The following is a 22,409-nucleotide window of genomic DNA, read 5'->3' as shown; positions in this document are numbered from 1 at the left end:
CAATGTTGTCGATGAGAGCACAGAACACGTTAAACCAATGTCGATTTGTTAAATAGAACTTAAGCACTGCCATTACCAATTTGTAAGCATTTTAATGTATGATAAGGATAATAAGAGATGAAATGCAGTGTGTTATTAGTTACGTTGTGTAAAGGACCTGTTTTATAATGTTGGCAGAATATCTCTATAAAATGCAAAAATATGTAAGGAAATGAAGAACGTTTTACCATAGAGGTTCAATTTTTCAATCAAGTTTTCATTTATCTATAAACGTGATAATTAATTATATATCCGTGATGATAACTGCTCTGCTACCGTTAACAGTTTCCAGCACTAGCAAATGCCAAACAAGTCTCTCAAATATGGGCTTAACGAACGTACAGATTCCAACTTCCTATTCATTTAAGAGAGAATTATCTTCGCATTTCGTTAATTTCTATGAAGTTTTACTAATAATTGCTGTATTTTGCAATTTCTGTTATTTGTTTATTTTATTGATAAAAATTCATTGTAAAAATTATCTATGTATTTGTTCCGTAATCGTTTTCTTTTAATTAGGTGTATATATGTAAATAATTCAGTTGAATACAGCAAGGCCTCTTTCCTCGTTAAATGGTGCTAGTTTAGCTTTATAAATATTTTCAGTAACCAGCAGCTGTATGTATTGTCAATTCATTTACTGTTTAATTAGTTACTTTAAAGTACAAATTGACCTTGCTGTTGTTGCTGTTACATTTAGGTTGACACTTTTGAGCCAGGTAGCCATTACCGGCATTCGCATCAGTGCATTCGCTCTGAAGAAAGAATAACGCTCGAAACGTCAGCTTAGAAACTCTTTATGGTGGCCAATTTTCATTATCAAACAAGCAAATAAGTCCAAACTTATCTTAATATACTCCCCACTGACACAGCACCACAGTTTCTTTACAAACTACTCCCTTTTACTACTAGCACTGCTTATCCTGGTTCCCGTAAGCTAAACTCTTCAGTCGTAATTAATCGCCTGTCAATTCCCCAAGTTTCTTTGACTGTTTGCTGGTACTCATTTACACTCCTGCGTGAAGGGGAACACTGTGAGACCAAAATGCCTCGTTCGAGACCAAGTCACAATGACTCGACTAGCTAAAATAGACATTTCAAACAGTCTTCAACATGTACCTAGTCATTTGTACTTACCCTCAAATAGATGCAAGATACAGTACAGCTACCTCAAGTAGCAACCTGAAATTGCATAGTCTATCGCTGGGAGATAATATCTGAAAAACACACTAAATGCTATTTCATTATTAGGTTTTTTTTTCTTCAATCGATTCCAACTGCTTCTCTGTCGCTGAGATAAGAGCCCTCATATAAGAGACAAACACGAAGCGGTTCCTCCTAACCGGTAATTCTCTTTTAACTGCTTTGCCAAGATGCATGCAGTAACCTTTAAGTTTAAAATTTCCTGCATTCAACAAACTATTCCAAGGTAATTTTCATTTATGTGCATTTCTAATCAAGTATAGCACTTAGGTCTTTTCTTTAGTTTTTGTTTTATACCCTCACTACTTTGATCTTAAAAGGAAAATTCGAAACAGAAAAGCTATATTAACGACGAATGGAAGGAGACGTCGTGCAAAAAGATGTATCTATTTATCTCTTGATAATCATGTATTTGTAATCATTAGTATTCCAGGTATCCTAACTCTTTTTATACATTGCCAAAAGGAAAGGAAACCGGAACTTCACATCGCTCCATAAATTTGTACTGCTACCTCAATTAGATGACCAAATAGATGGAAGGGGATATCTTTCAATAATAGTTTGGTGTGCAAAAAGTTTTCAGTTTTAACGTACTCATTCTCTGTTTTGTAAGAATTTCCAGTGTTAATATGGATTATCTTCGCTTCCAATTAGAGCAAGGAGATTACATGGGGATTTTAGCACGCAAACGTTAAAGACAGCATTTCCTCAGGGCACAATTGTATTATGACGAGGGCAAATAATGCAAAATGTTCTTCACTAAAGAAAAAGCGTGGAGTAAGCTTGAAGAGCGAAAAGTTCACTTAATGGATTCTCGACAACTTCCTAACTTGATGCAGTAATGTAAAAATTTTATCTGGATAGCCTTCGACGTTTCCTGTGCTTTTCAAAGGAAAATTTGTAGCAATATAGATATATTTTCCTGTGGTGAATAATTAAAAAACGATAATTAAACCACAAGTAATGTAGCTAATATGGTTCCCTCATAGCAATACGTTTGTTGTTACATCACACCGGTTACACTTAACCTGTCAGCCAATCAGGTCGAGTCTTATCGTCTCTCAAATTAATAATGCAAAGTGTTCACGGTGCTTAATCACCTGTTACTAATGTCACTTTTTTCATATCCTCCCTAGGAGCTTTTTCCGAAATACGAGTATGAGGTGTTTAAAAAATCCCTAGAAATAACAAAATGAAGAGTGTTACCACGCAAAATATCGAATCACTGAGCCACGAGGCAAGCATCGCCAAAACGTCTGTGCATAGATGGAAAACATTACAACACCGCAGGGCAGCAAAATGTGCCGAAAACCATAAATTTGCCAACAGTAAGTACTTATTTCGATTGCCTCTCTTGTTGTTTTGATCATGTGTCCATGAAGTTGTTTACAAGAATTTTGTGTTTAACAGATGCAAAAATAAGCATCTAGAGCTTTAAAATCCCATTTATTTACTGATTTGTTTGATAAGACCACGGTTCTCCAACGCCTAAATTACATGGGAAAGCTAGCTATTGCTATAAACACTATAAGGAAAATTGCCTAAATCAATATCGTATGTTCTGTTTATAGTCGGAGAGTCCATCGATATTATGCAAAAGGGAGCATTGGTCATAAAATTGCGAAGTTCATCCAAGAAATATCCACGAAAGTTCTTCCTTGATCAACAATCTTTAAACATCCGTTGGACACCTTCCAAAAAGGGAGACCGTGCGAAAAGTAAGTCAAAGTTTCAATTTAACGTTAATTTAACTCAAATATATGCTACTGTAAAACAAGATGTCGTAAGTGTGAGTTTGAATTTAGATTTTTTCTTCATCTCTCAGTTATTAAGATAAAAGCCAAAACCAATTTACTCGAGCTTGCGTATGAAGAGATTTTTTAGATGAATTTAAAGACTCTGCTTTGAATTGTTACTAATTTTATCTTTTTTTTTCTTCTTTTGTGGTGGTACACGCTAAAAGAGAAGGCAAAGATTTTGCATAAGATGTTATATCTTCAAACTTACTGTTATTTGCATTTGTTATAATGCCTTCCTTAAAGAAAAGTTTTTGAAAAAAATTGATTAAGAGTATTAGACTGTGACCCCTCTCACGCTTAAAGAAATATTTAAAATCTAGACAGAAAGTATTTACGCGTATAGATAAACATTTAAAAAACGCAAAAGAGATATTTCGCATCTTGATTAGTTGTTTGGAATGGGATAGCTATCGTTCAAATGGATTTGAGAAAAAGTTATTAATTTTGAAACAAAATAGTTGTATTCTTCGACTGTGAATATATGAAAGTAGTATTCTTCACAGTTGGGTCTGTGTATATAAGGGAAAATTTTTTTATTATAAGAAGCAAGGCATGTCTGTTTGATATAATTCTATTTTCCATAAATGTAGAAAAGACTTAGCCACTTTTGATTAATAATTGATGAAGGATTGGCCCTCACGTTGAACCTTTTTCCTTATCTATTTACAAGAAAAGTATAAAATGAAATAGCTTACCCCACTTGAAGTTCTATGCATTTATCGAAAGAGATGAATCTCAATTTTGCTATAATTATTACGCGTTGGGAAGGTTTAATAAAGCGTAATGCTATTACCCGCCACTGATTCGAAAATCCCTCGAAATGGTCGCGTAATGGAATAAACTGGATTTTGTGCTTAATAAGATTAATTATGTCGCACTTTACTAACACATATAAAACCAGACTTCAAGGCGTACGAAAGCCATGAGAAGGGTAAATGTGCTGTAATCAACCCGACTCAAGAATAAGAGGAGGAGCTAAACTAACTCTTAGTAAGGTGCAGCTACTGAAGAAGTCATTAGTCTAAGTAATATGCCCAGAGGATTCCAACCAAATATCCACTCAAAAAAGAGATCTTCATGTTCTCTCATACAACAAGTACTCCTTTAACATCCGTGGGCCGCCAACTGAAATGAAAGTAGAAAACTACAACTTCGTATCGCAATTTTTAAGGTTAGAAACATCACTCCTAATGAAAAACACTTCTCAGAAAAAATCATATAAACAACACTACACAAGAGTTAAAGTTGAGCTCATTTAAATACGCGCAGAAATAAATAATATACATATTTTTTTCCTTCAATTTTCTGCTCGGCTGTTAATGATAATTCCTTAGAAGTATTGGTAGCCGCTTTCCGTCAACTATCCGTGATTGTTTCAAGCTCTCATCCTCCCGACTGGTCGCCTGAACTGTCATTCATTTATTCATCATCATCACTAATTTACCATTAGTGTTTTATGCTCACAAGTTTTAATCTCATGCTAAAAGGGTGGCAATTTGGGATTGATGTTTGCTCGCATGGCACTTGATTCTCTACGTTAGTAAGACCCTTTACACACGTAGGTGCGACCGAAATGCCCACGATGTGTTAACAAGATGAAACTCAGGTAAATATGTATCCTAAATGTTATGTCTGAAGCAAACAAAAGCTTCGATTAATGTGTTTTATTTGCATATTACTAAACTTTTAGCCTGTCTGGAAATTGGACTTGGTGTCGAATTAAGTTAACAGGCGCTCAAACAAAACATTTAACAAACTCTTGGAATCGCATCAAGAGTACTTACTCTCATTTTTCGCGCGTATATCGCAATAATGGCATAATTTGTTTCTTCTAGAAGCTAACTAGAAACCCTGACGTTGCAAGAAAACTCGCGAATTTCGTGTTCGCCTTCGCTCGCGTTAGTATTTCGTTTCTTTATTTTTTCGTTATCTGGGACAAAATGACCTTACATCCGACTTACTCAGTCTCCAATGTCTCCAAATTTTCTCAATCGTTGACTGAAATTTCCAACTAACGAGACATAAGCCTAAGCGTTGCATGCGTCACCTGCTTATCATAGTGTCTGAAAGTCATAACCTCATCGACATAATGCACACCTGCTAAGCAAAGCAGAAGAATTAGGCCGTTTTAAACTTGCTTCTTTCATCTCAACATTTTCCGTTAAATTGCAATACAGTTGTCTTCTAATATTGCTGACCTTTCTATAATTCTGGTCAAAAGTTGTTGGGATGCAACAACTTTGTCATGCATACCCAGACCCTTGAACAAAAGATATGTTTTCCATATTGTAAAATTATTCTCATGAGAGCCTTCTAAGCTTTTCTCATACTCCTCTCCCTTCCCTGAATAAAATTTGAAAACAACTGCAGCTTTTGTCTTGGCTTTAAGCCGTAAAAAGATATCTAAAAACAAATGCAGCTTTTGTCATGGTTGTAAGCCATAACGTTTCCGGTACTCTTACCAACATTGCAGATCAAGGGGGTAGAGGGTACTTCCGGATGCAAGGCTCTAAAATCTGTTGATTTTACCACCGCATAGTTCTCCCTGTCTAAAGACTTTTTTTCAAGGGTGGTAGATCTAGACATGTACCTACTAATTGCCTCTCTTTCAGTTCCACTGGCGTCTGTGAGGGAAGTTCGCGAAGGTTTCACAACGGATGCCTTCACTCAGTGCCCAGAGGTTTACTCAGAAAATAGCTGCTTTTCTATTATCCATGGGGAGGAGTTTTCCACGCTTGACTTAGTTTTTCAAACTCAAGAAGAATTTTTGCATTGGACTGTGGGCCTTCGTTACTTGTTGGCTAAGAGATCAGGTACAGTATACTTACACGACACGACACATGCAACATATCAGTTTTTAAGTGTTTTAATGCAGTTATGGGTCTATTCGCATTTTGGCTTCAAAAGACTCTTTATTTTATGAAATTTGCCTTCGACGGTGAAAAAAAATTGCAAAGTCTTGCGTCGCCAATTTAAATCATGTTCACCAACTTCGCTAGGAACCGAGGAGCGAGTCTCTCCTGTCTATTCACGTTCTCTCAGCAATCTCTTTGAAACAAATCAGAAGTTACAAAATTACGCATAAAGGCGTTGTTGAGTCAAAGTTTTTGCATAAACAAAGCAGCTGCAGATACTTTCCCGCCAATTCAGTTTGACTCAGCGACGTCCAGCGTGTACGGCCAGGTTCCTAAGTTTTATTTTGATAATGGCAGCGTTTGGCGTGTCTTAAACATATTAGCACGTATTGGAGACAATTTTCGAACGACTGTGCCCTCTTAACATCATCAAACCGGGTAAGAGAAAAATTATGATAGATAGTTCTTAAAGACTGAGATAAAAACCGTATGGTTTCGGAAGGGTACTTCTCTCTAGGTGTTTTTTGATACCGAACGACACAACTGGTATAGTCAGTGAAGTAGTTCAGGGGTTGATAACTTTTTAAAAATCAGTTTAGATGGGTTAAGGGTTATAGAAGGGGCAGCTTAGTGGCCAAAAAGGGAATGGAAATAAATTCGAAGCTTCTTCATAAGATTTGAATGATATTGCTCTTGTGCTTGAGTCCGGGCTATGGTTAATATACGCGCTGATGCTTTGCCGCTTGACAACTATCTACTGGCAAGTCTTTGTATTATATTTCAACCCAACAATTTCCTCAACATATAAACACTATTACAAAGTAATTAGTCAGGGAAATGGAAAACTTGTGGCATATACACCATGTTTGAAATGCCATGACCATAGTAAGCTAACAGGATTGAGGAGGATGTATGTGGGAATTGGCCCTCTTGTCTGTGAGGTTGAGTGGTTATAAGTATTAGTGTTAATTAGAATAGAACTGCCTTTTTGGTCTAAAATGTGATGTTACAGTAAAAATGAGAAATGGAGGACCTGTGAGACCAATACATTGTATTGTAATTGAAATCTCTAATAAGTGACCCCCCCTCCCCCCCTAGACTTTGATTAAGAGGGGAGTAGCTACTCTACGAAAAACATGAAAAAAACCAGTGTTCTCATTTCTATGAATTGCCTTTTTACTGAATGGCACGTAGCTTGATGGTCTCGAAAACAGAGAGACTAAATAACAATTGAAACCCTGTCATCAAACTAATGCCTCTTTCATTCTTACATTATATTACTTCATCTCCAATTCTTAATTCTTTAACTTCAGTATCACTTCTAATCTTAAACTAGTGACTAATACTTGTTCTAACCTTACATTATTGCCTTTTCACTGTCTCATCTACCCTTTTGCACACTTCACTCTCTCCTTAGGAATCTTTCCAGGTAGGTGTCTCTAATTATTTCATGTTTACTGGCCTGTCTTGCCAGCTTCAATTCAACTTATAACTATAATTTAATTTAATACCTCCACTTATTTGCTTGTTTGTTTATTAATGCACTTTTTTGTTTTGTTTTTTGTTCATGTTCTTTGCAAGCTTTAAGACTTCAAGTAACTCCTTATTAAGATGTAACATGTCTTTTCCCACAATTACCAATTGGGATGTTTCCCAGGTCTTTGATATATAAGATTACAGGTGTAAATGAATACATAAACAAATAAATGAATAAATAGCCAAGTGCTTCTGGCAAAACCAGAAAAGGTGGCCACTTCTATTTAACTTCTCCATAATGCCACATTTCTTTCAAAGTGTATTTAAAGAATGTTAATTCATTTATAATTGTAGATAAAAGTCAGTGATATCCACATGTATATGAAGCATCTGTTTGAGGCAGGCAGCTATTTCTTGGGTAGAAATTTTTTTTCCCACACTGAAAGACAAGATAATAACCTGCAAGTAATAATCTCTTCATCAAATTGATACAATGAAACATAATGGATTAACCTTATGTTGCAGCTGAAGATGAACCACTGCGGCGGCAGACCTCCCGAGACCAGTATCCTTTTTTAGACTAAGGAGAGACCTAATTTTTTTTTTCATTGTAGTGGCCACTATCCTTTACTTTTTTTTTGGCTGATATGTTTCTATTTCTCTTCTTTTGTTGGCCATAATTCCATGTGAATTCCCAAAGCCCAAATCTTTTTCCATAGTACCTTACTCTGATGTATTTTCTCCAAAATTGAAATCTCAACTTTTTCCATGCACAGAGTCAGAGTTAGTTTTTTGTTTTGTTTGTCTGTATTATTGCTGTTTTGTTTTCAAGTTTTGTTCCTTGCTGTGTTCTCCTTCACAATTGTGTAGATGGTTAAAAGAGGTTTTTCTCTCAGCGGACAAAAGTGGAGATGGTCTCTTAAGCGTTGATGAAGTCTTTTCTTTGATGCACAAACTCAATGTTAAAATATCAAATAGGAAATTACGAGAGACATTTAAGGTGTGTGTGTGTGTATTTCAGTCTTTCCTTTTACCAGATGACCTGATACTTCAGTGAAAGTATTGTTTGTATTTTTGGTTGTGGTTTACCTAGAATTTTTTGGATGTTAGACTGTGTGATTTTTAACCATTGCCAGTATTCCCTCAATTATGATCATTTTAGGACACCTGTAAGCAAAAGACTTCTTGTTTGACAATTATAATTGCAGCAGTATGTCATACAACCAAAAATGGCCCCTTGCTGAAAATAAAAAACTGCAGTTTTGCTTGAACTTGTTTCCAGTTTTTGTTCATTTGGTGCTTGTTGGCCAATTTTTTTCTAAGGAAGCTTCCCGTTATTAGACATTTTCATTGGTTTCATGACATCTTGTTTAAGCAGTCAAGGCTTCATTTAATAGTGGTATTTATATAGTTTGTTTTAGCTATGGATGGAAGATTCTCAGTTACCAATTGAACTCTTATAGTTTGATAATGTGGGTCAGTCATTTATGCAGGGTCATGAAAACCCAGCCTTAATGGTCATCTTGCCAAGGCAGCATTGCCTAGTAGACTAAAGGACAAGTGTTATGTTACAGTAGCTTTGTATTTGAGGTGAATACTCATTAAAAATTTTACTTCCTCAAGCAGCTTTTATAGATACATGTAAAGCTTTGTGACCTAGTTGGTATTAGTTTTCATTTACAACTGAAACCTCAGATACTATTTATTTACCCTATTTATATTCTCATAATTTGGCAATATTTAAATTTTTTAACCTTTATTATTATGCCTCGTTTGTTAGCTTGATAAACAGGTTTGTTTGCAGATGTGTTGGTTTGCCTATTTGTCACAATTTTATTTGATATGAGCAACTTTAATTGTTTCAACCCCAGGCAGCAGACACTGATGATCAAGATTCTGATGGTTTACTGGATTTCAATGAGTTTATTAACTTTTATAAGAGCATATCGACCAGGAGGGAGCTCTACCTTCTGTTATTAAAGTAAGTTTGAATACTTTTAAAATATCTAAAGCTGTGATTCATATCCTTCCTTCTTAAATAAGCCCTCTGAATCAACATAGAACTACATTTGAATTCTCAAATGAATGCCTTTGAACGATCCTGCATGCACCATTTTGGTAAAAGTCTGCTGTTGGTAGATACTCAGGGTGTTTGAACAGGCTTTTATCAGGAGCCACGGTTGCACAGCAATTAAGAGATTCCATAAAAGCAAAGTTATACAGCCTAGTAGCCTGGTAAAGCTAGAGTCACTTGGGATCTACTTGAGAGAATCCTAACTGTGAATAGAATGTTGAACTGATAAGACTGAAACTCAGTAAGTCTCTGATGCATAAAATCCAAAGTTAAAAGCGTTAGCTCTCCATGAGAATAACATTAATAAGGAAAACGAAATTTAGGTTTCATTAGCATATAGGATGGTAGTAACCTCATTTTATTAAAAAATGTTGTCAGATATGGGAATAGTAAGGAGCACATGACGGTAGCTGAACTAAAAGTTTTTTTAGAGAAAGAACAGCAGGTACGTATTAAATTTACTATACCGTGCAAGTTAGCAAAATAAACTTATTTAAGAACCGCCATCGCTAGTAGATCACTCACGCCAGTCACCCGGTTATGTAACCGGCCTTCAGCTAAGTCACCTTGCCCCTAAGTGTGATTATGTTGCTACATGTTATCTCGATTAAAGTTTTTGATTATTCGTCAGAATGCAACTAAAAAAATGCAACAGTTGCATATTCACAGACAAATTACATGTTAAAGCTATTGCCTATTTCAGATTTGGTGGCATATCTCAAAAAAAGAAATCACATATAGAAGGGCAACAGAGCCTCGCTCTTAATGCTGAGTAGAACACGATTGTCTCAAGATCACACCTCGCTGTTCTTGCACTCTCTCCGTTTATTTTGTTCGTTAGCCTTGGTCCACGCAGGTTGTTGTTTTTTTCCTTTCATCAATTGAAAGCCCTGAGAATTTTCAAGTTTTCAAGTTTGTCAATACATGTGCGTAACTCGCGTAATATGATTGTCTTATCAAATACAGTCCATCTAACTTGGGCGACGCAACATTTCTTGGGGGTATTTGAATTCACTTAAGATCAAGGTTACCTGTAAACGTTTAGAAAAAAGTGCCTAAACACGATTATGACGTTTTATATTCGCGCCTTTCTTTTTGTTAACTTTGTTTTAAATTTTTTTACATAAGAGGCCATAAACCTTCACCTTCTCTTATTTAACTTTGTATGTTTGTAAACACCTAAAAAGTCCTCTGGTTCTCGACTTTCCGTTATCATTTGTCTTTAAGTGACTCCATGCGCTCACTAATTTTGTATAATTTACTGTCATGACGGTAATTCATGTAGATGAAAGATGTGACAGGAGAGGACTGCTGCAAAATCATTCAAACCTACGAACCTGTGCTGGAAAACAGAAGTGTAGGCATTCTTGGAATTGATGGTATTTTACATTATTGTAATAATAATAATACTACCATTATTAATTTTACCATTTCATATCGCGTCGTCGACTTGACCGTAAATTCCCGCCGCGAGTGTTGGGTATAGCTGTAACAATTTTTCCCTGTTAAGTCTCCTCGAAGACTTTCAATAACCATCGAATGAAAGTGTTAATCTAAATCAGATTAAGTCAGTCTTCCATAGTTTGTGTGTGTGTGTGTGTGTGGGAGGGGGGGGGGGGGGGAGAGGGGAATTCGGGATTCCCCATAGCCGTTTCTCCCTATTTATCTTTCTGTTTTCGCAGTTTTCACCTTTTTCTTTTCTCGTTTGGTATCACATCACAGGTTTCACAAGCTATCTTTTAGGTCCAGAAGGTGATATATTTAATCCAGAACACTCCAGAGTCAACCAAGATATGACCAGACCTCTGTCTCATTACTTCATTGCTTCTTCACACAACACGTATGTTGACCTGTTTGTTTGTTTGTTTGTTTGTTTGGTATTCAGTAGTATTCATTCCAAACGAACTGACACGACCTTTTAAATCAGAGAAGATTTCCGAAAAGGAATGTACACATTTGAAAACTCATGTTTGGAAGCCTTCTAACGGTTAAGAGTTACTGGCTTTTTAAGAGTTACTGGCTTTTTAAGAGTTACTGGCCTCTTATTTCTCTCTACAGTATCATTCTTGAATCAAATGTAAATTTCACCAGAATAAAGGAAATGAGAATCAGTGTAGAAAGCTCTTGATTGTCAAACAAATTCTTCTTGGCAGTATCATAGGAAATACGAACGGAATAGTTATGGGAATATGGGTAATCATTTAACGGTTAATCGTTGACACAGTCATACCAGAAAAAAAAAGATGCGAAAAATTCAGTGTGCTCTTTGTAGGAATCATCCTCTGGAAACTCCAATCACAATGGTTCGGTGAATCAACAGTGACAAGTCAGTCTTCCTTTAAAATCTACCTCAGCAGCCGAATAATCGAGTGTTGTTTACCTCAGATCATAAAACCTTCAAGAGGTGATGATGGCGGGGGGTTTTTAAGCCTGATAAAAATGTCCCTTGGCCAGAAGCCGAATGAAAACGTTTAAAACACTAACTAGATAATACAACGTTGACAGGATCAGCTTTCATTTTGTTAAGACTTTGCCCGAAAAAGGGTTGTTTGGGCAATCGACTGAATCAATGCTCATGCCCAGTCCCTCTAACTTTGTCTTTGTAGCTACCTCCTCGGAGATCAGCTGACATCTAATTCAAGTATGGATATATACGTAAAGGTCCTGCAGTCGGGTTGTCGGTGTATCGAAAGTAAGGATTTGTATTTTTGTGCCTTTTGATAGGCTTTGATGGCCTTCAAATGATAATTTTAAGTTTATTCGTTTTATCGTCCGGTCGTTTGTTTTTGTTTATTTCCGAGTGAAGATCCTTAGTACGCGATAATGCTTCTTCTTGGTTATTAAGCTTTATTATTATTAATTCTCTTTATATGTACGGAAAGCGCTTTTCAATAAATGTCAAAAGTAACCCGGGATTACTTTAGTTCGTTTCACTGCTCAATGTGATTGGTGTAGAAAACGCGCGCCAGACTCTCATCCAAGCAGTCTCAAAATGTAAACCAGTTGCAGCTTGTTACTTGCGTTTCCCGCCTTTCAAGCAGCTTGCTTTCATTTACCTTAGTTCTCATAGGCTCCTTTGTGATAATTCGTTTCATTCTGATTGGCCGTCGTGATTACTTTGCTTTTGATCTTACGACACTCTTTCGACCGCTTTCGACTCTAAACCTTGCACAATATACTTCACTCTTGGCTAGAATTAATCAATTAAAACTTTGGATGCGTAGTTGGACGCGAAATTAACCACTTTCAGTTGAAGTGCACATTGATATCCTGAAATGTTGGTGGTGGGAGAAAGATGTCTATGAAGACAAATGATTAAAAGGACATGTCGTGTGGTGTTTCCAATGCTGTTTTCCAAGTAACTGTTTAGCGCGTTTATTTGTCGAGGAGTTATTTCTGTACCGCATAAATCTGTTCCCCAATATAACAAAATTAAAAAACCATAACAACTGTCCCTACCTTTCCTCACTTTAGCACTGGATGACAAAGAATAAGATTTGAAGATGTTAGAATATTTCAAATAAGGTCATCTAACATTCTGTATGGCTCTTCTTTATTTAATTGTTCCTTTGTGTTTCCAACTGTGCAGTTGACTGCTGGGATGGAAAGGATGGTGAACCTGTGGTATATCATGGTTACACGATGACGTCCAAAGTGAAATTTCGTTACATCATACTTAATATCAACGACTTTGCCTTTCTTAATAACAAGTAAGAAAGCACTGCACTGAAAACCAAACGGCCTTACTAAGTATTACGATAAACATAGCAAATGTAAAGTCAGAAATATTTGAGAGTGTTTGTTTTTTCTAATGATTCAATTATTCTACCAGCATTAAATGTTAATTATAATTGTGTGCCTTCACATAATTATAGCACTCATCTTGATGTCTTAAAAGTGTTATTAAAGGTAGACCACATCAAAATTCACAATTTTGAGCGCAAATGCAGTTTAATCATTTTCTTTTTTCTAGATATCCAGTTATTCTTTCGTTGGAGAATCACTGCAGTGTTTGCCAACAAAAAGTTATGGCGAGTCTTATGCGAGACATTTTTAAAGATATCCTTTTTAAAGGATCTACTTTACCATCTACTATCCTCTGCCAGTAGACTGCCTCTGCCTAACGTCTGTTACAGGAACTTGTACCTTGATTTGCCTTAACATTTCCTAGATAAGCTGGTCTACGAGACAAGTTTGGATAGAAAAGATCTACCCTCGCCGCAGAGCTTAATGGGTAAAATTCTGATCAAGGTATATACCAATAAGGAATATGTTATATACTGTAGTTATTGCACGTCCCTTTCTAGTTTTTTAGATTTCTCCCCTTGCCTCCTTGTTTACCTATAAAATTCGATGTAATTTAAGTTGTTTTGCAACGTAAGTCACGCCTCAAAGATTTATGCTTGACAAATAATTTAATTTATGGAAGAAAAAGGTGATAATTGATCTTCAACTTAAAAAAAAAGACAACTGATAGTGAGACGCTCTTTTACCTATGCTATTATTATTGCTCTTACCTTAAAATTGTTCAATTGGGCAAACCCTTTAATAAAAAGCTGGTGGTCCTTGAATAGTTCCCCAATGTAGAGCCTTTGGTACTACCCCTTCTCCCTACACCCCAAAAAAACAAAAAGTATAAAACTGTACGTTTTTGAACCAAAAAAACTCCACATCGTACGTGGGGATAGTCGATGGCTCGCATTTTGGCTGCTTTTAATCAGCTTCTCGTTTATAATCCCTGGGGACTTAAAACAACCAGTGGGGCAGGGGGAGACGGTTTAGCAAAGCGCATAATCGCATATGACAAAAGTTTCTTTTTTTGAAGGCCAAAAAACTGCCAGCCACTTTTGACCAAGATTTAGATGAAGGTGACGTAACAGAAGAAGATTCTGCTGATGAAATGGAGGAGGCTTTTAAGTTCAAAGATAATGAGGTGAGAACTCCACTACAACACCCAGCTACTTGTACTTTGCAGACGCTTTGAATAAAACGCATTTAATCATTAACCAAAAATTGAGAAAGTTCCTTAACTTTGTAAATCTTTACTGAAAGCTTCAGTACCCATTGCTACCCTTGCATCAGAATCAACAAACACTTATTATTATTTTTTATTTATTTATACGTCATTTCTCGGCACCATACGTAAAACAAAAGCATATCTCCACACTTCTATATTTAACAGGCAAACAACCCACTTCCCAGTACTTTTCAAAAGTTCGCTATGAAGTATACAATATCTACTTTTATCGCCTCCACTTGACTATCAGCTCAGTGTTTCAACCACCCACCGACCCAGCGCAAAAGTTTCTTTAGAAGCTATACACCTGAATTAATTGTGAGCTTATCTCCTTCCCTACATTTCAATTGTTGTTTTTATCCTTATTTCAGAATGTATTAGAGCAGAAAGCAAAGGAGCGCAAATGGCGACGCACACTGGCGTCCTTACAGCGTCTCCGTACGAACAAAGACGACGAAGAAAATGACGCTCGTGGGGATCTTAGCTCAGCAATTGTGACGTCCGTGGCTTTGGAAGAACCCACTTCAGTAGGAGCATCAAAAAGTGTACCAAGGGTGTGTAGTCAGTTCCTTGCATCAATTGTGTTAGGTCTTGTTTGTAATAATAATGATCGAAACAGAGATAGATGCCTTGGCGTTTTGTCAGGAATAAGAGAACACTTTACAACATAATGTTGATTACTGATGTTGGAGAGCACGATTTTTTAACATACTTTAGTCATATATTGCAATCATACGCTTTTTTCGTAGCGTTTTATTGCAGCAGGCGGGCGGAGTTTGAAATTTAGTCTTTAACCCTTGACCCTCGAGTAACTAGCATCTAATTTCTCCTTATTATATTAGCCCTGAATCAAACATTAAGGTCATGAGAATAAATAAATGATCACTAACAAACGGAGCTCTTGATTTTTTTGACAAATTCTTCTTGTCGGCACCTTAGTTAAAAAGCGAATGCGGCCTTTAAACAAGACATGTACGTGAATTGTAATATAATTTTTTTTCTGATCTTACTTAAAATGTTTTGTTATACGAAGAATGGAGTGAGCTCATAGAAAAAAAATCGCGCTTTAAAGCTCTCCTATTTTCTCTCAGCTTGGAAGATCGCTGTCTGCAAAATATGTCTTTGATCAGGGTCCTCGCAATCAGCCTGCTGAAATAAGAAAAACACAAAGCTTTAGTGAGAAAGATAAGGTATAGTAGTATTTTAAGGTATAGTGATATTTTATACATATATCAAACTAGGAACAACGTACGTAAAATGTATTTCTTCATCAAGTTCTTAGAAGTTAAGGTATCGCTTTCTGTGACTCTTCCCCAGTCATTTGTTAATACGCGGCCGCAAGGTTGCGAGAAACTTCCACCACTGCGATAAACTGGACATAATTTCCCATTTGCCCCGCGTTTATCTTTTGCGCTTCCCTCGTTAATCTTTTAAAGTAGAGAGACGACTGGGGAAGAGTTAGAAATTTCCTTTTTGTTCTCAAAGATTGAGATTTAATGGAAATCTGTAGCGTGGTACATCCTCTAATTCTGGATGTTTTTTTATCCCGTGATCTTCTGCTTCGTTGAATGTTTGTTATTGAAATGATCTTCGAATCTTTTGGGTCCTTTCCGCTGCTTTTAAGAGCAATTCTTGGAGGAGTTTTCGTCAGACTTCCGAGGTACGGTAAATGGAAACTTTTAGACTGTGATCAATCTAAATTTCTCGAGGAGAATATAGATATGAATCCCGATGTATTTATTTCTCAATCAGTACATTTCTGCGGATTTGAATCGAGCTTTGCGCGAAAGAAATTCGAAATCGATATCAGGTGAGGTAACTCTCTTTTGATAACGTTGGTTTAGTTTGGTAGTATGATTTATCTTTATTTCTCAGAAAACGAGAAGGCGATCCAAAAAAAGGCTTATCTCTACCGACGAGGTGGGTATTTTACAAACTATTATTACTCACTATTTTTTTTATTTTCATTTTTTTTGCCGTGATTTATTTGTTAGTGTGTTTTTTTAACCTTCAGTTGTCTACATTTTGCGATTTTTTGATTTCCTTTTAAAAAGTTTCGAATGCTGAAAATACTGTGGTCGATTAAATCTTTGCGTTGTGTTTATTTATCGTTCCTGACCATTGTTTTTCTCTTGTTCATGTCAACAGGATTCTATAAGAAAAATTAAGTTGAGCAAGCATCTTTCTGATCTTGTTGCTTACACTAAGTCATCAGCATTCAAAGGACTGGATCTTGATGAGAATGGTACGTAAAGGTATGATGTACAGATATCATGTGTCACGAGCTTAGGAGAAAGAAAGAATGTAAGTCTTCCACATGGTCTCTGCCCATAAGCCTTCCAATCTTGCATCTTTATCCTGAAAGGGGGGGGGGGGTCAGAGCACTTTGGATCACTTGGTTTTCAGGGGGAACGGAGGGGAGGATCAGTCGTCCCTTACAGAGTTACAGAGTGTAAGAGGAGGACTATAGTAAATTAACTGCCAATGAGGGGTATCATTTGAATACAACCGTGCCTTATATGGGGAATCGGGTAAATTTTATTGTGACAAAAACCAAAATCCTTTGAACCTCCCCCTTCCCCCTCCAGGGGATAAATTATTACTGTTCCAGTTTGGTTCTTCAACGATGACCAAGACAAGTCTCATTGAAAGCTGAATTTTTTTTCTCACAGATACCCACTGTGAAGTATGTTCAGTACCTGAGTCGAAAGCTTACAGATATGTTGACACAAAAGGCGAACAATTTGTGCGTTACACAAGATATAAACTTTGCCGAGTTTACCCGGCAGGTTACAGAATCGACTCTAGCAACCCAAATCCACAAGCCTTCTGGAACTGTGGCTGCCAACTAGGTAAAAGATAGTATTGCCCAGTTGCACCTACCTTCCACAGCGAGGCAGATGCCATAATTAAAGTGTGCAACTCTTTCTCACAGATTCAGCAAATTCAGCTTTGATAAATGCCATTTGGAAGATATGACGAGTCACCAAAACCAATCACATACCTTAGTGTTAAAGCCCGGTGTCGTGGCAGAACAGTCCTCATTTTTCGTATTTTGTGGTGTTGATGACGTGAGGAATCTGACGAATTGTATGAAGTAAAACTTTATGAGTTGTTCATTGTATTATAGTGGTAAAGAAAATGGAATTTTGCAAAAATGACGTGGTAAATACCTTTTGCACATCCTCACAAAAATTATAACAGGAGCTACACTCCGTTACACATTTATTTGGGACACTTACTACCTTCCATGCCTCAGTATTTGTCTCCGAAATACCGTAAACAAATTAGCCTTTGACAACGTCTGAAGAGGAGAACAGTGCAAGTTGTGGTAAGGTTTCCCAACTATGTGGATAAGAAATTGTAACCTGTGCTGTTTTTTTTTTCCTTTTTTCTGATTTGATTTCGAGTTTCTTTAATTTCTATCATTCACAATTCATTCAGTGGTTAAAGTAGGATAGTGACATTGGCACATTTTCTTCCTCAGTGGCTCTAAACTATCAAACAGAAGGACGAATGATGCAGATATACAAAGGAAAATTCAAGTCAAATGGAAACTGTGGATATGTCCTTAAGCCTGATATTATGTGTGAAGGTTTGTTAGTATACTTTGAATTTCAGTCTTCCCAATTGGTGACAACCATCATCGTCATCCTCTTAAAATGTAAATCCCTTCGTAGGGTTTCTTGCTACGTTTCGAACGAAATTCCAGTTTAAAAAAAAAACCACCAGAATTTAAAAAGAGTGTTTTTTTTTTTATTCTTTCTACAGCTGAACCTAAGTTTGATCCCATGACAAGGACGGATATTAAAGGAGTCAGGAGAAAGACTTGTAAAATAAAGGTGAACAGACTTTACCACATGTGTGAGGTGCACTATATGTGCTTTTGAAGAATGTGACTGAATGTTTGTCGACATTCACGTAAAACGTTGAGCTCTCCCAGGGAAAAAGATAAATGAAGCAACTATAACCGGTGTGTACGAGATTACACTTTCATGGAAGTTGACACTTTAAAATCGTTCGATAATTAAGCTATAGATTTTAGAACAATTCTAAAAATGAATATTTTCATTTATCAGTCTGCTCTATTTCTTGCATTTTGAATAGTTCCACTAGTTCTTCCTTGTCTTTACGTGTTTGAGTGTTTGTTTTCCTTGTTGTTGAGGTTTTTTATTTTCTTTTCTTTTCATTCATTTTTTTTAAATTTCTCAAAGTATCGCTTATATTTCGATAGGTGATAAGTGGCCAACAACTGCCAAAGCCAAAAGACAGCATCTTAGGAGACCGTGGAGAGGTATGCAGAAAATTCTACATGCAGTTTGTTTCTTCGTATTCAATTTGTTTTCAGGAAGGAATGAAGCGGGAAGTTAAGGAGGGTAAATCTCCTGTTGGGCTCAGCGGTTTACACCATGTCGATGACATGGTTTAACTCCTATTCCCACAACTAACTTTCCTACCGCAAATTCCGATTGCGTGTCTGATTTGCAGCTTGCAACTTGCATCTTGCCCCCAAACAGCATTAACTCTGTCTTGAAAATATTTTGTATTTCCCCATCTATTCTGAACACTTGCTTCCCTAATTTAGTTAGAAGGATTATTCATTGTTAGTTATAACTATCAAACCAATCTGGCTCACTGAAGCCATTTTCGTAAAATATTTTTTCTTCGTGTGGTAGATCGTGATTTCTCTCGAAGGGGTAAAATTGCAAAGTCTATCAAGTGAATGAATAAATCAGTGAATCCTTTTGTTTTCCTTTAGTATCAATTTTCCTCTAAACTTGAGCTCTATTCAATTATTTTTTATACAGGTCATTGACCCTTACGTAGAGATTGAGGTGATAGGTATCCCAGCTGACAACTGCAAGCGGCGCACAAAAACGGTCATCGATAATGGTGAGGAAAACTATTGAGAGAGGTGTTGAAGTCCGTGACGCAGATATGTTCGGAAAGAAAAGTTCTAAATGCTGCTCGTGTCCTTCCGAATACTCGTTTAGATCCTCTAACGAGCTCGACAGGACTCGTACAGTAGTAAACAGAATCGTGGTGTTATAGGCTTGTGTGGCCAATATCTTGAACACTGCCAGGAACTGAATGTTTATGTGATACTCTTGAGCATTTACGTAGACGAAGGTGGTTTGTTAACATGCACAATGCGGATCGTTAGAAGAAAAATGAAACAGCTCACGAACCCTTCTTCAATTGTGTTTTTTTGTTAAGACTTTGAGGAAAATTGTTTGCTTATTTAATAATTCCTTGTTTGTAAAAGTCAGCTTGACACGTGACGTGGCATAACGTCGCGTGAGTTGACGAGACATTACATGGCATGCTTTGACACGAAAAAACGTGATTTAAACTTTAGATTTTAGTTAAATTAAACTACAATTAAACTAAAATTTAGTAAGCACCTGTCATGCAGAAGTTGTTATTGACATGAAATACACGTTGTGTCTTACACCCTTTCTTTCATAGGGTTCAATCCAGTTTGGGAGGAGACCATTACCTTTGTTCTCACCTTTCCGGAACTGTCCAATTTCCGTTTTGTCGTTTGGGACGAGGATCCAATTGGTAGAGATTTCATTGGTCAAGTTAGTTATCCATTTTCGAGCCTGATGCCAGGTAACTAGATAAGCTTACATTTCTCAGTAAATGTTGGTTAACCAATACATTTCTATACATCCATTTTTTTCGAATAAAACATATGTCCAATTGTGCTGTCGTGTATTTTGACAGGGGTAGCTTACAACTTTTTTACTTCTGTGTATTTATGAACCATTGAGTTTTTCAATGTTTGCGGTGAAGTTGACCGAGCGAAAGTCAACAAGTTAAGAACTCCACAGTCGGCCGCAGGCGAGAGCTGCCTTTTTTACAAGAGATAATCCTTAAATATCTTACTGGTATCATCTCTCTCCACCTCACCCATCGATAGTCGATATTGATATGTATGGTAGGCTAGGTAGCCTCGGTACCAGGGTGCACTGCTAGCCTCGTTATGGTGTTTATGTTAGGAAGAATGACTTTCAGAATAAACGGTTATTTTGCTCTTGTGGTACGTTGCTGTCAACTTGTTGAAACAGATAATCACTTAGATGTAAATTTATTTAACTGCCTACTTAGGCTACAGACATGTGCATCTTGAAGGAAATCAGCAAGCCTCCATATTTGTTCACGTTACAATTGCTGATTACAACGGAGAAAAGGTGAAATATTTATTGCTCTATTCATGAATCTTTCCTAAAGACTTAATTATGATATTGTCTGAATAGACAGAGAACGCGAAGATTGCTCTTGGTTGAAAGATCGGTGGTTAGATCCAGTGATCTCGAGCCGCGAACAGTTAAAAAATTTAGTACTCTGAAAGTTCATCATGCGAAGAAATTGTTCTTTCTAGTAGAAGTAACTGTTAACTCCGTCTTCAACGTTTACAATTTCATTTCATTCCCTCCGGGTTAACCCTTTCTCTCCCAGTTTCTAAACTTAAATTCTCCACACTGTCCATTTTAATTTCTCACAATTGTAGCTTCTGCGTATTAAAACCGTGTGGAGAAACTCGGTTTTGGTCACTTCTGGTGGTGCAAATCTTAAGAACAGTGCTTTCTTGCAGATTATAGATGGCTTGGATATATTCAATCCAGAGAGAAGATATTCAGGTGGAGTGAAGTTTAAAAGGAGACAGCGAAGAGAATCAACTTTGTTTTAGAAACAAAAACAGAACAAACAATTACACTAAAGGGGTACTGGCAACCAGTTCGGTATGGTTCCGATCGCTGGATGCCCACCTGGGCGGAGATTTGTGAACTGAATGTTGAAGATAACTTTAAATGCTTGTAACCCAATTTATTTACGGGCTATGAATCATAAGGAACTATCAATATCCAAGATTTTGATATGTGCAACTCTGAGTTTGTATCTTCTAAGACTAATGTCTGTGTTGTGAACAAGAATAGGGTTGGGATATGGACTGTGAAAAGTCGGGGAAGTCAGAGTTCCCTTTTGCCGTTTGCAGTTGCTGTATGTGTCGCACTGAAGATCTGATGATGTCATCCCTGACTCACTCTCTGGGAGAGGGTACATGTTTAATGCAACAAACCAGCACTAGTTCCAACACTGGTGATCTGTCAAAGCATTTGCATTTATGATCTGACCCGAATTTAGATATAAGTTTCGTTCGTTGTTGTTGTTAGCTGCATCAGCGGCCTCTTGTTTCTAAAACAATGGGTTTTGGACGGATCTGGACGAAGAAAAAGCATAGGTGATCTATCATTAATATATGCTTCCAGGCGCTATGAAGTTACTCAGTATGTCTGTTCTAGCATGTTTTTCTCAGGTACAAAATTCGCATAATAGAGCAAATGTGGACCTGAACTTGTGACCCGAGACAATTTAATTAATAAACCAATTCTTTTATCTCATACCTCAATTCCATGGTAAGTTTATCGGTTCTTTTGCCGCAGTGCGGAAAGCGAGGGGCTTCCATCCGCTTTAGTGTTTAATTCGCAACTTCTACCGCCGTCTTCATGAGGACCTACATTGATGGACGTACAATTTGGCTCCAGATAGCAGAAGACGCGGCAGCTTCCTTCGTCGGCCACTTTTTCTGCTCTTATCAAGTGCCCGTTAAGCGCTTTGCTTGGTACTGGTTCCTTGAACACTATAATCCGACTATATTCTTTAGAAAGCACTGTAAGGTGAAAAGGATCTGATGATGTCATCCCTGAAGCACTCTCTGAGAGAGGGTACATGTTTATTTCAACAAACCAGCACTAATTCCAATACAGGTGGTCTGTCAAAGCATTTGTATTTATGATCTGACCCGAATTTAGACTTTGGTTTCGTTCGTTGTTGTTGTTAGCTGCTTACATCAGCGGCCTCTTGTTTAAAAAACAATGGGGTTCTGGACGGATCTGGACGGAGAAAAAGCGTAGGTGATCGATAATACATGGTAACTA

The 22,409-nt window shown here is 37.0% G+C and overlaps 1 protein-coding gene across 1 annotated transcript; it reads left to right on the top strand.

The window, feature by feature from the left end:
* The first annotated feature begins 2,391 nt into the window (after nucleotides 1-2,391).
* LOC131775397 (1-phosphatidylinositol 4,5-bisphosphate phosphodiesterase eta-2-like) lies at nucleotides 2,392-21,866 on the top strand. Its single transcript, XM_059091498.2, has 26 exons — nucleotides 2,392-2,570; nucleotides 2,814-2,960; nucleotides 5,654-5,854; nucleotides 7,898-7,937; nucleotides 8,243-8,372; nucleotides 9,244-9,353; nucleotides 9,825-9,891; nucleotides 10,732-10,825; nucleotides 11,169-11,286; nucleotides 12,053-12,138; nucleotides 13,036-13,156; nucleotides 13,420-13,508; nucleotides 13,621-13,697; nucleotides 14,272-14,379; nucleotides 14,835-15,017; nucleotides 15,555-15,653; nucleotides 16,339-16,383; nucleotides 16,612-16,708; nucleotides 17,136-17,315; nucleotides 17,951-18,058; nucleotides 18,235-18,305; nucleotides 18,698-18,757; nucleotides 19,272-19,356; nucleotides 19,933-20,079; nucleotides 20,578-20,660; nucleotides 21,065-21,866. Exons 1-26 carry the CDS (start codon nucleotides 2,435-2,437, stop codon nucleotides 21,158-21,160), a joined length of 2,778 nt encoding a protein of 925 aa, XP_058947481.2. The 5' UTR covers nucleotides 2,392-2,434; the 3' UTR covers nucleotides 21,161-21,866.
* The last annotated feature ends 543 nt before the right edge of the window (nucleotides 21,867-22,409 follow it).

The sequence above is a fragment of the Pocillopora verrucosa genome, chromosome 9, assembly GCF_036669915.1.
Source record: "Pocillopora verrucosa isolate sample1 chromosome 9, ASM3666991v2, whole genome shotgun sequence".
Taxonomy (NCBI): Eukaryota; Metazoa; Cnidaria; class Anthozoa; order Scleractinia; family Pocilloporidae; genus Pocillopora; species Pocillopora verrucosa.
Note: the sequence above shows the minus strand (reverse complement) of the source record. Positions and strands in the feature narration are given on the sequence as shown.